General features: G+C 41.3%; 1 protein-coding gene across 1 annotated transcript in view; it reads left to right on the forward strand.

The window, feature by feature from the left end:
* Positions 1-15320, forward strand: part of LOC144005936 (pinopsin-like) — a 224428-nt gene that overhangs the window by 12684 nt on the left and 196424 nt on the right. Inside the window, exon 2 of the mRNA XM_077504439.1 lies at positions 13244-13572. Within this exon, the coding sequence (XP_077360565.1) occupies positions 13244-13572 (329 nt within the window). The remainder of the gene's footprint in view (positions 1-13243; positions 13573-15320) is intronic.

The following is a 15320-nucleotide window of genomic DNA, read 5'->3' on the forward strand; positions in this document are numbered from 1 at the left end:
TGCGCCAGTTGTCCCTCGTTGACAACGAGTTGCAGTGTGTGTAATGCAACTTCCGAAAAGTATTTTCGACTTGGCAAATCATATCGTAGGCTCAAGTGCTGCATCAGGTTTCTGAAGCCTCGGTCCTCCACGACCGAAAAACGCTGGTCATCTTTTTTTCTTTTTTTTTTTTTTCTTTTTTTCTTTTTTCTTTTTTTTTTTTTCTAAAAGAGCTCAGAATTGTTCATTCGGTAGTCTTACCGATTCAACGTCTTATCATCATTGCTTTTTTTTTTTTTTGTGTGTGTGCGTGCGTTTGCGTGCGTGCGCGTGCATGCGTGTGCGTGCAAATACGTATAAATTTATACTCATTAATTCACCTAAAGCCTTATAAATATCCCATTACCCTTCGCCTTAACCAGGTACTTCAGAATCTTGCCAGAGTCGTGAGGTTTAACTCATTCACTGCCAGTCATTATAGAAAATTTTTACATTTCCAATACTCACGTGATATTACATTCAATAATTATATATAAACCGAATCTACCAAATAACAGAATAGACTCCCTACTTTTTGTCCCGTCCCGTTCTTTTATAATTGACAGCAGAAAAATGTAGGTTTGCCAAAATACAGCCATTTCTCCCATGGACTCTGAAACTGTGTTTATTTCCTATAAAATGGGGCAATGATGTCATCTACCGGTGGTTGGGCATCAGTAAAGTTGTTTCCAAGTTTGATATTTACAGTGGAGCATGCTCAGATTCGCCCCCATTTAGCACTGCTCTAAAAAATACAATTGACAAGTATACTTGTCAAAGGCAGTGAATGAGTTTTAAATGGTCAGGAGACCAGAGAAAGGGTCAGAAAAAAATAAAGAGAAAAGAAAGATAAATCAAAGTGAAATCCAGCACCGACCAAACACTTCCTGCCTTCCCCATGATTACAAAATCAAAGTCTTACGCCAACCCCGGAAGCCTCCAAATTCCAGCAAATTTAGCGAGATCTCAAGAGACCAGAGGAAAAACTAAAGAGAGGAAGGAGGGAAGGATCGATAAGGCAGAGTGAGATCCATAGAAGCCAGTACATCCAATCCATCAAAGTGAAATCCAGCACCAACAAAACCCCTCCTGCGTGGTTACAAAACCAGAGTCTTATGCCAACCCCAGAAACCTCAAACTTCCAATAAATTGAGATCTCAAGTGACCAGAGGAAAAATTAAAGAGAGGAAGGAGGGAAGGATAGATAAAGCAAAGTGAGATCCACAGACACCAGCACCCACTGATTCAAGGGGCTGTGGGAGGGAGAGGCTACTTCTGTTGAGTTTCAGTAGATGCTGGTGCGACGGATCTGGCATGCATAAGGACCACCACCAAAGAAAGAAGCCGTCAACCGCGGTCCAGCAAAGCGAGCACCGCCCCCCCCCCGAAATCCCCAGGCCGCGGCAGCACCAAGGCCACCCCCAAGCCACCCGAGCGGACACCGGTCGGCGAGCCGACCCAGACGCCCGGAACACCCCCGCCCCAGCCCCGGCCCACACCCCCGAGCCCAAGGCCGCAGAACGAGGCCCAGCGGGCCCCCACAGCGCCCCACCGGTCCCCAGCCCCCATCCCCCCACGACCCCCCCGCACCCCACCCAAACCCGCCACCCGCCACGACCCAGGCCCCACCACCCCCGGCCCCCAAACCCCTGAACACACCCCGACCCCCAACACCCAACCCCCCACCCACCCATACCTCCACCCCCCCCCCCCCCAAACAAGCCCCCCCCCCCCCGACGACTGCCAACCCCCCCGCGAACCCGGCCCCCCGCGAGCCCCCACCCCCGGAAACCGGCACCGGGCAGCAGCGCAGAGAGGGAAAACGTGCCCACCCCACCTCCAGCCGTGCGAGAGTAGCACAGCGGCGGGAGGGGGGAAGCAGAGGAGGAAGCACCAGGGGAAAAGGCAGAACACCAGAACACCGAGCACGGTGGGGAGAGGCCCCGGTCGTCACGCCAGCGTACTAGTGACACCTAACCCTGTTACTGAGTCCGCCAGCTCGCCGACTGGCGAGCTCTACCCTTACACCGTGAATGTGGCCCCACCCAGTGTATATACAAGTGTGTGCGTGTGGTGCATTAAAATTGGGAGCAGGTGAGTCGGAGCAGAGGGAAAAAATTTCCCCTACTCCGACACACCCGCATCCCCCCCAAAAAAAACAAAAACGCTGGTCATCTAATGCCATGAACTCCATTATTTTTCTCGTGGCTTTGCTCCTTTCGCTGCTTATAAGCGCCAACAGTGGTCCATTGTCTGGCTGCTTTCTCGTGCTAGCTTTAGCTAAGTTAGCCTTAGCTTGGTTGCTAACTTCAAACGCCGCATACTCAGCAGTGTGGTGGGTCCTTAAACGACAAATGAGGTTTGTTATATTGAATGCCTTGCGTGCAGTCCCACCTCGACTTATTTCAACGTTGCACAAATTACAAATTGCGATCCTGGGCTAGTTTTCTTTTACTGTGAAATACTGCTAAACTGTCGACATACTGCTGCTGCTGTTTGTACTGCAGTGCACACAAGTGCGCATTTGCACACGTGACCTTGTGGGCGGGCTTATGTCTCAGCAGAAGAGGGCAATGGCTGACTTTTTCGGGCTTACGCAAGAGAGATGTGATTGGTGGACAAGATCGAATTTATTTTGAGGGATCGATCGTTCACCGATCGCCCAAAATTAAGAAAATTGGTTGGCATAAGACTCTGGTTTTGTAACCACGCAGGAGGGGTTTTGTTGGTGCTGGATTTCACTTTGATGGATTGGATGTACTGGCTTCTATGGATCTCACTCTGCCTTATCGATCCTTCCCTCCTTCCTCTCTTTAGTTTTTCCTCTGGTCTCTTGAGATCTCGCTAAATTTGCTGGAATTTAGAGGCTTCCGGGGTTGGCGTAAGACTTTGATTTTGTAATCATGGGGAAGGCAGGAAGTGTTTGGTCGGTGCTGGATTTCACTTTGATTTATCTTTCTTTTCATTTTATTTTTTTCTGACCTTTTCTCTGGTCTCCTGACCATTTAAACTTCACGACTCTGGCGAGATTCTGAAGTACCTGGTTAAGGCGAAGGGTAATGGGATATTTATAAGGCTTTAGGTGAATTAATGAGTATAAATTTATACGTATTTGCACGCACACGCACGCACGCACGCAAACGCACACACGCAAACGCACGCACACACACACAAAAAAAAAAAAGAGCAATGATGATAAGACGTTGAATCGGTAAGACTACAGAATGAACAATTCTGAGCTCTTTAAAAAAAAAGAAAAAAAAAAGAAAAAAAAAAAAAAGAAAATTGAGGCCGGTCGATCGGTACACCCCTAGTTCATACAGTACCTGCTAATCTGGACTGGGTTATCAATTGTTCTGTTCTTACAGGCTACAGTGGGAGCAACTTGTGAATGCTCAATAACAATATAATAAAAATTAATAACAGAAATTTTACTTTATAGGTTTCATATTAATATTGGTTAAAAAAAAATAACCCTGTCATAAATTAATCATAAAGTTAATTAAAATAAAAAATAAGTTAACTCTATTCAAAAATAAGTGTCTAAATGTTTTCCTCCAAGGGCCACTATCACTCAAAGAAATGGTTCATCAGATTTAAATAACATTATCATGTCAACCGGTCCCAAATAACTATTTCAATTAAAATTGGATTAATGTTGGATGACCAAAATTTAGTTAACGTTAACTTAATACTACTTTATACAGTTGTGTTGAATTTACACAATGCTGTTACGTTGAATTTACTCAACATTATCTTGTATTTACTAATGCCGAGGTCAGACTACGCAATTTTTTTGTCTTACATGACAGTTGCGCTGTCACATTACCCGATAAATTCGCTCCATGTCGTAGATGGGGCGTGTAGTCACACTACAAGTCTGAACGCGACAAGACACCAGCCGATCATCGCGCGTTCTCTTGCCAAGAGAGACGCTTCGGCACTGTTTGTCGGGGAGGTGGGGAAAAAATAAAAATAAAAATGGAGGCATTGACAGGGAGTGTTTGCGTGAATGGAGCACGCATGGGACAAGTGCGATGTGAGCGCATTGCTTGCGCTCCCTGCTCCTCAATAGTGTTTAAAATATGATTTAGTAGCCAACACTGTATTTTAATTTATTTAGGCCTACATGCGCCGGGGTAATATAGCCGATTTTGTTAATTAATTTGCGGGATGAACATCTAGTTTTATTATTTTATCAAGCACTGAAATATTATATAGTTTGAGTATTTTTTTATACTGCTTAATTTATTCATATTTGACTTGGGGGGGTGGGGGGTACTTTAAAGTGAGAGTGGGTGACAAGGTGGCCAGGCCTGGCCCGACGAGATGAAAATGTGATCAATCCTCATTAAATATGTGCCCATATGCCCAAATCTCTCTCTCTCTCTCTCTCTCTCTCTCTCTCTCTCTCTCTCTCTCTCTCTCTATATATATATATATATATATATATATATATATATATATATATATATATATATATATATATATATATATATATATATATATATATATATATATATATATATGGGCGGCACGGTAGTCGAGTGGTTAGCACGTCCGCTTCCCAGTTCTGAGGTCTCCGGTTCGAGTCCAGGCTCGGACCTTCCTGGGTGGAGTTTGCATGTTCTCCCCGTGCACGCGTGGGTCTTCTCCGGGTACTCCGGTCTCCTCCCACATTCCAAAGACATGCATGGCAGGTTAATTGGGCGCTCCGAATTGTCCCTAGGTGTGTTTGTGAGTGTGGATGGTTGTTCGTCTCTGTGTGCCCTGCGATTGGTTGGCAACCAGTCCAGGGTGTCCCCCGCCTACTGCCCAGAGCCAGCTGAGATAGGCGCCAGCAGCCCCCGCGACCCTTGTGAGGAATAAGCGGTCAAGAAAATGGATGGATGGATGGATATATATATATATATATATATATATATATATATATATATATATATATATATATATATACATATATATTGGTCCTCTATTCACGTTGCCTGCCTGACAATGGGCTGCATGGATGCGTGCGCGCTCCATGCAGCCGCAGCGCTGCAGCGGGGGCGCTTTTTTTTTTTTTTCCCGAGTTGCACCTGTCTGGCCCCATCCCATGAGATATCCAGGGGATAAATACATAAATAAATAAATAAATAAATAAATAAATAAATAAAAAAGAGCTAAAGTGCTGTCCAGTGTGTGATTGACGTTTCGCTCCCTTTCGCTATTGGTCAATGTTGTGGAGCCAAACGGACGACGACGTAGGTATGTCACATTATGCGTCAAGACGAGCAAAAATTCTAACATGCTAGACTTTCGTCGTGATGGTCGTGAACCGCCCCGGACAACAGGCGACCAATCGTTGAACGTGTCACACTACACGGGCGACGCTATGTCAAGACAACCCAAAATCCTTTACGACATGCCCGACGTCGGTCGGGCTAAAATCGTGCTGCTTTCATGTAGTCTGACCAAGGCATAAAAGTAATTGAGTTGAATTTACTTGATATTGTTAAATAAAAATGATCAGTCCTCATGTTGAATTTACTTAACACCATTATGTAGAATTTAATACTATTTTTCATGATTTAGTAAAATGCTTGTGATTTTCCAACTATTAAAGCAGACTCAAGGCATACTAAGTTTTACTTCACACGTACTTCTCATTCGCTGACTGATGGAGGAGAATGAGGAGCAACTCGGGGCTCAGTATCTGAGCTCAAAGACAGGTCATCATGGTCACTACGGAATCCGGTATCGAACACACAACCACCAGTTGGGGAGATGAGTACGCTACCACTAATATATGCCATCTTACTGCAATCACATGTTAAATATACTTCACACAAATTTGTTTCGAGAGCAAATGTGTGCCAAACACTTGTCTAAAATACTTGATGTGTTTGTCTGCGTTTGTGCTTGTCTGTTTGTCCATCGGCAGCAAATGGCCATATATATACGGGACTAGGAAATTAGATGCAAAACCAGCTTTGTTTTTGCATGTTAATTGCATGCAAACACAGCTTTGTTTTTAAAATTTAAATGAAATAGTTATGTGGGACCGGTTGTTGTAAGCGTGTTATTTAAATCTGAGGAAGCATTTTTTGAGTGTATTTTTTCAACACAATCAATCCATCAGTGTAAATTAAAAATCACGTTTGTTTATATATACAGGTACTATATAGTAGGGGTGGGAACCTCTGGGTACCTCACAATACGATACGATACGCGATACAAGGCTCACGATAAGGATTATCTCGCGATATGACGATACTGCGATTATCTTTATATTGGTCAGGAAATAAGTCCACGATAATCACGATAAATCTACTCAAGACCTAAACTGATGTTTTTTCAATGACAAAATTGTTCATTTTCATACCATCACTGAAAAAAACATTAAAACTGGTGTCTTCTTCAGAGTGAGTAATTTAGTGCATTTTTTAAACAAATACAAATGTCTTCTCAACAGAGAACTTTTGTGAACAAATTTATGTCTTTCTTAAACACTACTGTCACACAACATGCCAGTTAGTTACATAGTCAATTGTTTAATTTTATAAATTTTGAATTAAATTTAAATGAAATTTTATATATTAAATCCAATTAAATCAATATTAACATTGATCAGAAATTGTGTGCTTCAAAAAGTATAAAGATATGTTTTAAAACTAACATTGACGATATAATACACATTTTTCATAGAAACTTATGCAAAACTGGGTCACTCGCTGGACGGTTAAATGTCTTACCCCGGGTTTACACCGGTTGCGGTTGCGGTGTGGCTGCGGTGCGGTGCGTCTTGACTGCGTGCTCCGGACGCGTCAATTTTTCCGCACAGCTGCGGTCCGGCAGCTCCGTCGCCGACCACTACCCGCCCTGTCACGCGTGATCATGTGGCATTAAAAACAACGACAAACACACAGAAAGTCTGTGCTCAACAGAGAAGCAGAAAGAGAGGTGGACTTTTATTATTTTGTGGCTTTCTACCTCCAATATAAACCTCTCCTCGTCCATGTTCGCTGGTGTCTAAACCGTGAATGAGCACCTCGCACGTTAACTCCAGGCCAGTCTACGCCCACATCATGTTTTGCTAGCATGCTTGCGAAATAGGAGCTGGCGAGTGTTTTATCTTGAAAGGTAACCGGAAATTTATTTTGAAACTGCGTCGGTCTTCCTCTCCCGCTCGATGTGTTTTGTGAGCTTGCCATTTGCCGGAGGCCTACCGCTGCGGCGTCCGGCAAAAATAGAAAATAGGTCTATCCTTGCGGAAGGACTGCGGCACGCCGCAGCTGAGACGCAGTCGACACGCAACGCACCCGCAAGCGGTGTAAACTGCACCATTCGAATGAATGGAATCTAATTGCTTGCGTCGCCGGAACGCACCGCAACCGCACCGCAACCGCATCCGGTGAAAACCCGGGGTTACACAAGTAAAAGTAAGCTCGTGATTTTCTTTAAAATAAAAAAAAGAAAAAGACAAGAAAATGATTTCAGCACGTATGATTTGAGGTCCCAATCACCGATGGAATGCGTGGAAATGGTAAGAAAAAAAAATTGATAGATGTCCATCCGTTGTTGACTCGCTGGTAAGACCTACTGATCTCCTCTTACAAAGTGGGAATTCTTTTTCTCAGTGAAATGACCGATTATTTTACCTGGTTGTGTTCAGTCGTGGTCTGGCTATTTGTACGTGTTCCTTTCTCCCTTCGTTTTGTTAGCGAGCCTCCGCTCTCGTGTGTTAGTTTGCCATTACTCATTTCTTGTTGCACTAGGGTAGTTTGGAAGTGGAGAGAGAGAGAGAGAGAGAGAGAGAGAGAGAGAGAGAGAGAGAGAGAGAGAGAGAGAGAGAGAGAGAGAGAGAGAGAGAGAGAGAGAGAGAGAATTAGCTCTTACCTTTAGCAAGTCTAGTCCTGGATGATGCCGCTCTAAGTGGCTGTCATATTCGTCCTGTTTCCAGTGTAACTATTGTGAGACAGTTCTTGTATACACCCAAGTCCGTCTCTTCTCTATTCCATTTGATAAAATCCGAAATGTATCCATTCCACACTATCAATATATCCACATCTGACTTGTATGCAGCCGGTTTTGTTTACTTGGGTCTTCTTCAGCTGAAGACTGCCGCAAATTTCCCCGCCACTCTTATGAGGCGCTCCCTCTAGCGGCCCACCAAGTAATTGCGCAATAAGGAACAATGGAGCCGTTACAGCAGCTGTACCGATACTTGGCATAGGCATATCGATTTCCCATCGTGAGAGAAAATATCGCGATGTATCGCCATATCGAGATATTGTCACACCCCTACTATGTAGTTAAAAAGCTAGATAATAAGAAAGCAAAAAGTTATGTTTTTTTTTTTTTTGCATCTTGTGGTGGCCAGTGGCCCTTACCGAGTGATGTTTATATAGTTAAAAACAAAGAAGTGGGAAATGACTTCTTTTCTCCGGCCTTGCCTAAAAGTGCCAACAAACACGAGCCATAGTCTATGCCACGGGCCACTAAAAAATGGCTATAGTTTGGACATCATTAATTTAAACCATGCAAACTTTTTGATTTTTGACTCTGCCGTCGAAAAGAATCATGATTGAGAGCTGTTTGAAACCGGAACAAAAATGAGGAACTAGAATTCACACAATGCCCAACCCAAAGTTACTAGTAGATTTGAAGATGCTGGCTTGACTGCAGATCACCTACCGTTGTGGTCGGTAATACTACCAGCCAGAACCCCGACCGGTTCAATAATTGGGGCAGATGTGCTAACCACGCTAACCTTGCTGCACCCACTTTTATTCAAGCTTCCCGGGTAAGTCAGAATCACGAGTTGATTAAAGAGACACTCTTTCTTGAGCACATTGATCAGCCCACTGATCATCCACTGTGGGTACTCTTTTCCCAAATCAATGGAAGAAAGGTGCCAATTTTTTGTTTATTGATCTTTCAATGGGCCATTTTATTTTATTTTGAACCAATTGCACGCATCATTGCTGCTAGATAATTATAGAGAATCAGTTTGGATAATAAGATTACAGATTAGATAACCACACGCTACAATGACGACTGACAACTGGCAGTGTTATTGGAATGTAAAACATGTTAAGATAAAAACATGATACAATGCAGGCATGTTACTGTTTATGTAAGGTAAATACATAAATATATATACAGACAAATACACTGGTTAATCACAAACACTGTTCAATTGTACTTGTTGCTGGTACTTGTTTTAGAGCATAGTGGACATCATTGGGATCAATTTTTGAAAGGTATTACCCGGGTTCCTAAAATGGAAATGCAAGGCACTTCTTCATCAGGTGCTGCGATCATAATTTGACACCAGATGTGAGAACATACTACACAGCAAATCTGTCAGTGTTAAATTTCCAGTGTTTGATGAAATCTGGTGTAAACAGAGTTATTCTGACACTTGTCAGGATAAAAAATTACTCCGTCAGATTAAATTTCCTCAAGTGTTGGAGCAGAGGATAAGTGTAACCCAGTCAGCCCTACTTTGAGTGTTAAACTGACCACACCCTCATTTCCGGTGAAGGACAAACTTTCCAAATTTCCAGCATACTGTCAGCATTTTAATAGCGATACATCCAGTTATTGTTGTTATTCTTGGGGCAGCGTGGCTCAGTAGTAAAATAGTCATCTCCTGACCCTGAGAACATGGGTTTGATCCCAGACAGGAGTAACTATGTCAATGTATCCTTGAGTAATAAACTGAACCCCCAAGTTGTTCCTCATGCTGTGTCATCAGTAGTCAAAATTGCTTTGAGGGCCTTGTAAGGAGGAAAAAGTAGCTTTTACCAGAGTAAATTGTTAGAGTTACATTTTTAACACTGACACTAGTGGAGAGTACTTTCAACACTACTCAGTGTTTACCAGTGTAGACTTTTTAACAGTATACAGTGATAGAGTAACACTGGTTAAGTGTCAAAAAGTAACACTTTGAAAAGTGTCAGATTTACACTCATTGGTGTGGAAACTTATAAACACTTTTCTAGTTAGATTTAACACTACCCAGTGTTAATTTAACACTAATGATTTTGCTGTGTGGACTGGACAGAATACAAGACCAACAGACATCACTTTGTTGGAAACTATGATGTTTCAAAAACACTTGATTAAGCCAAACGATATGCAATGACCAGCATCCAATTTTGAAATTTGACTAAATTTGCAATCAGAAGGATTTCAGCCTGAATATCATGCACATTCTTTTCATATTTGGGCCCAAATCCTCTGCCCACTCTTGGATGTAATCACAGGTAGAGAACAAACGCAAGCAGCAGGCAAATGGGAAAAGACAACACTGAGTGATTTGCAAGCAACATTTAATGATGTGAAATTAGTTGGGCAATAATAAGCGGTCAAGAAAATGGATGGATGGATAGTTGGGCAATTGTTGCCATCAAAGCACATTGAACAAAAACACAAGCATGATGTTGAGCTAAAGCAAGCTGTTGTTTGCAATTTGCAATACCTGGGGACTGAAAAATGCATACTAAGTTATGTTCCCTAAATAATTAATTAATTAATAATATTCATTATTTTCTGAGTATGCATGGTTTTGGCCTATCAACTAAATGTCTGGGTCAGCTTAAAAAATAAATAAATAAAATAAATAAATAAATAAATAAATAAATTAAACTGAAGGACAACCTCATGGATCATAACAACTTCAAAACAGATAGCAGACAGAATTAAAATGCTGTGTGGCGTTAACAACACTCCAGGCTTTATTTTTGGCCCAGTACGTGTCTGACGCAAGACACACTTAACATCTTTGATGTTGTATTATTTGTAATGTGTCATGTATCGATGCACAATAATGAAGAGTCCGGTGGCTTTTTTGCACGAGTCACTTTTTTAACGTTTACTACAACTTCCAACGTGCACCTCTCGTGCCTGTACACTGCGCATGCCCGAATCTCTCGACGCATACTCATGACATCACAACCGCGACTGCTGTAACCATAGCAACCTATCACAACAGAATGTTCAATCAATTAAAAGTTTGAGGTGATCAACAAACTATCCGAAGAACAATGACTTTGGCAGTGATTTTCCATCCCAAGTGACACAGCAATCAACATTGTGTGTGACCTCAAGGAACATGTTTTGTTTTGTTTTTTTGTTTTTTTTTGGGGGCCTGACTAGCAAAAACTGTTTATTTCCATGTTAATTCAAACCGTTAACTGCAATTGCGCAATAATTCTGCTTGTCAATATGCTTCATATTCAAGCACTAGTTTCTCATCATAGTTGGATGACATCATCATTCACATAGGAATGTTTCCATTACAATTCAAATTTTATCCAAAATAACATTTACAAAAATTGTTTTCATCAAAAATACACATTCTCTCTTTACTTATGTCTCATCTATCAACACTCATGTATTCTATCATCTATCATGTATGTACATCATCTTTGATCTCTATTCAAAAAAGTACTTTTGTAATGACTAGGGGTGTGAATTGCCTAGTACCTGACGATTCGATCCGTATCACGATTCTTAGGTCACGATTCGATTTGATACCGATTAATCCCGATATGAATTTACAAGTCGATTGTTACGATTTCTTTTACTCAATTTAGAAAATACCATTCAGTAAACTTGTACATGTACAATGTAAGATTTGTATGAAAATTTGTTATTTATTGATCTCAAACTTCAGTGTTATAACTGTGAGCCATTGTATTTAACAAACAGGTTGTAACCTTTTTCATGTTAGAACAGCATTGAAATAAAATATTAAAGCTTAATGTTCCATTAATATAACATTCTTCCATGGTTAAGGTGTGAAAGTTAGACATTTTGTTGAATATTTTTTCATCAAAAATGGATGTTAAAAAATCGATTCGGCTGCCTATTGAATCGCTGTGCTGTAGTATCGCGATATATTGCCGAATCGATTTTTTTTTTTTAACACCCCTAGTAATGACTTTACATTTTATAAGTATTCACCTTATTCAACAGAATAATTCTATCTTGCAGTTAAGCTATCACACTTACTTCTTAATGAAAACTAAATAGAAAACTATAATGACTACCTCTTAACCTGACAGCATATATAGTACAGTCTAAAACATTTCTGGCCAAAATCGACGTGTGCCATTTAAAACAAGACCGACGACACAGACACAGTCATCGGCAACTTGTACAAAGTTACTACACACACACACACACACACACACACACACACACACACACACACACACACACACACACACACACACACACACCCACGCACACACACACACACACACACACACACACACACACACACACAAGAGTACATTTCAATTTATACACACAGGGAAATAACCCTCAAATGACCAGGAGCCAAATAAAGCAAACGAAAAATGAAGTAGCTACATCATACGCTACCTTTTTCAAGCTACATTACACCGAGTCACACACATTAGCATTTAAACACATCCATCCATCCCTCCATTTTCTTGACCGCTTATTCCTCACAAGGGTCGCGGGGGGTGCTGGCGCCTATCTCAGCTGGCTCTGGGCAGTAGGCGGGGGACACCCTGGACTGGTTGCCAGCCAATCACAGGGCATTTAAACACATTTAAAGCAAATTTAGCTCACATTTAACACATCACTGGGCATTTGTAGTTGCTTATAAACATTTGTAGTCACACAACAAAGATAACACTAACCTGGACACTTGTTGCTCTCATTTCTCAATGTAAATAGACACATTGAAGTAAAACAATTTCAAGAAAATGACTCGAGAAAAAAATTAAATTAGTTCGGCTACATCTTCTCAACAAAACACTTTTGTGAGTATCACACTTACAACTATTTTATAGACTAATGATCAAATATATAATCGCGGCATAGACTTTTAGGGGGATTTATTCTTCTTCCCTTGGGGGCCTAACAAAAACTAATTGAAAAGCATTGCATTAGAGGCATACGATAGGGCCAGGCTAGTATGATTTTTCAAAGGGTCATGACTCATTTTAATAATATTCCACGGTCAGGCCATACAGACAGTTTTACAATACAAGACTGCAATCTCCACCTTTAAAGTTAATGTCATATTTTCAGTGCCTGCTGTTAAAAAACTATTATTTTAATTTGATTGAATGAACTGTTGCTTTGAGTCTCATATAATTTCAAGTGGTTAACACTTGCTAAAGTGGTTTTGGCATATGATCTTTTCCTGTTTGTGAAGTGGACTGTTTGATGAATCTAAATATTTATTATCTCACTGTAGGCATTGTGTCCCTCATCTCTCTGGCTGTCCTCTCCTATGAGCGCTACAGCACCATGATGACCCCCACCGAGGCCGACTCATCCAACTACTGTAAGATCTGCCTGGGCATCACCCTTTCTTGGGTCTATTCCCTCATCTGGACCCTGCCACCACTTATTGGCTGGAGTCGCTACGGTCCAGAAGGTCCGGGGACCACCTGCTCTGTGGACTGGACAGCCAAGACGGCCAATAACATATCTTACATCATTTGTCTGTTTATCTTCTGCCTCATTGTGCCATTGTTGGTGATCGTCTTCTGCTATGGAAAGCTGCTATGCGCCATCAGACAGGTGAGTCCAAACAGGGTGAGGGGAAGGTTTGCTACAGCGACACAATTAAAGCAGGTGAGCCCAAGTGGACATCTTGTTATAATCAGATGCAGACGAGATAGCCGGTTGGATCAGATTTTAATGACATGATATATCTTGAATTGAATTAATTACGTCACAAAAATGTGTAGACTGTTGGGCTGCTAACTCCACACACAACCTATACTGCGGTTTCCCTCAAAATCAGTTTGTGTTTCTTTGCCATCAGTACTTTTACAACCGAGCTAATTATGGTCAATGGGGGCATTAACTGGGGCCACAGAAATTACAGTTCGTCTTGGGCTGGCACACTGAAGCCATAAACAGAAGCTTTACAATATGCCAATTGTTCAATATTTACAGTCAGAATACACATTACATTTATCAGGTTGTTAACTGTGACAGATGATTTGGGGTTAAATAATATTGTTAGAAATTCAAAATATTTTTATTAATTGTGTGCATTATAGACACTGCATATTGAGTAAACTGCTTCACGGTATGCTAAAAAAATGAATGAAAAAACGATGTCATAGCCATCCAACATCACTCATTCTGTAATCGGTTAACATGCACCATCCTCCATTCATTTTAGATATACCACTTCTCATGTTCCGATGTATGGAGTGTATCCAAGTTGATTTGGGTGAGCCACCAATGATTGATCACCTTTCAATCACAAGGATGGCATAGAATACATACGAGACACAAAATGTGTGTGAACCAACAAACTGTTTATATTTAGACAATACCTTTCTTATGAGTGTGTGTATTGGCAGATTTCAATTTACAATGTATTCTCAGTCCAAAACATTCAAACCCACTCCAAATCTGTCAGATGCGTGATCTCAACTGCTATACAAAGCTCCCATTGTTTCACACTACATACTTTTGATTGGATTTAGGTCTGGGGTTAGAATGCAGCCACAGCCCCAAATATAAGACTGAGGTCATACTACTGTTCACACAAGTATGTTTTAACATCGGCACATCATTAATTACGTAATCTTTTAAAAGAATTTATAACATATCTCCAACTCCATTTCCACCATTAAGGTGACCTCTGACCTGTACAACTCAATTGAGTTAAAAAACAACAACAACAAATCTTCAAAAGAGTAAATATAAACAACCCAACTTAGAACTGGGATGTAGTTGCATTTAGAATTAACCAATCACTTTCAACCTCTTAAATGGAATCTGTTGTCACCACAAACCTTCGACAATTTAAAGATGCTAGACGTTCTCATGAGCTTTTCCTGGTCATAAGCAGTGTTGCTGTTTTGTTTATGTTATGTAATATATCCATCCATCATCTGTACCGCTTGTCCTCAGAGTTGTGGTTGGGCTGGAGCTTATCCAAGATGACTTTTAAGTCATCAGTCAGTCGCAGTGCACGTATTGGCAGTCAACCAGTTCACACTCACATTCACTCCTATATCACAGTTAGTGGGATATCACTCACAATTTGATGTCTTAGTGGGTTTGTACATTTACATGAAACATTTCAGAGTAGGCTGCCCATGATGCCCACCTCAAGACTGCATTCGGACATAAGCAATGTTTGCACTTCACACTGTGTCCTGACTAACTGGAAGTAAATGTGGAGAGACAGAATGAGAGGTAGTTATCCCCCCTCTCCAGGGAAAACACACTCACACAGTCCACTGTTTGCAACAAGTCCCGGAGCAAATTTTCCAGGATTACAAGCTCGTCCGTCCGTGAGCGTC

The sequence above is a fragment of the Festucalex cinctus genome, chromosome 1 (genome assembly GCF_051991245.1).
Source record: "Festucalex cinctus isolate MCC-2025b chromosome 1, RoL_Fcin_1.0, whole genome shotgun sequence".
In the NCBI taxonomy this organism is placed as follows: domain Eukaryota; kingdom Metazoa; phylum Chordata; class Actinopteri; order Syngnathiformes; family Syngnathidae; genus Festucalex; species Festucalex cinctus.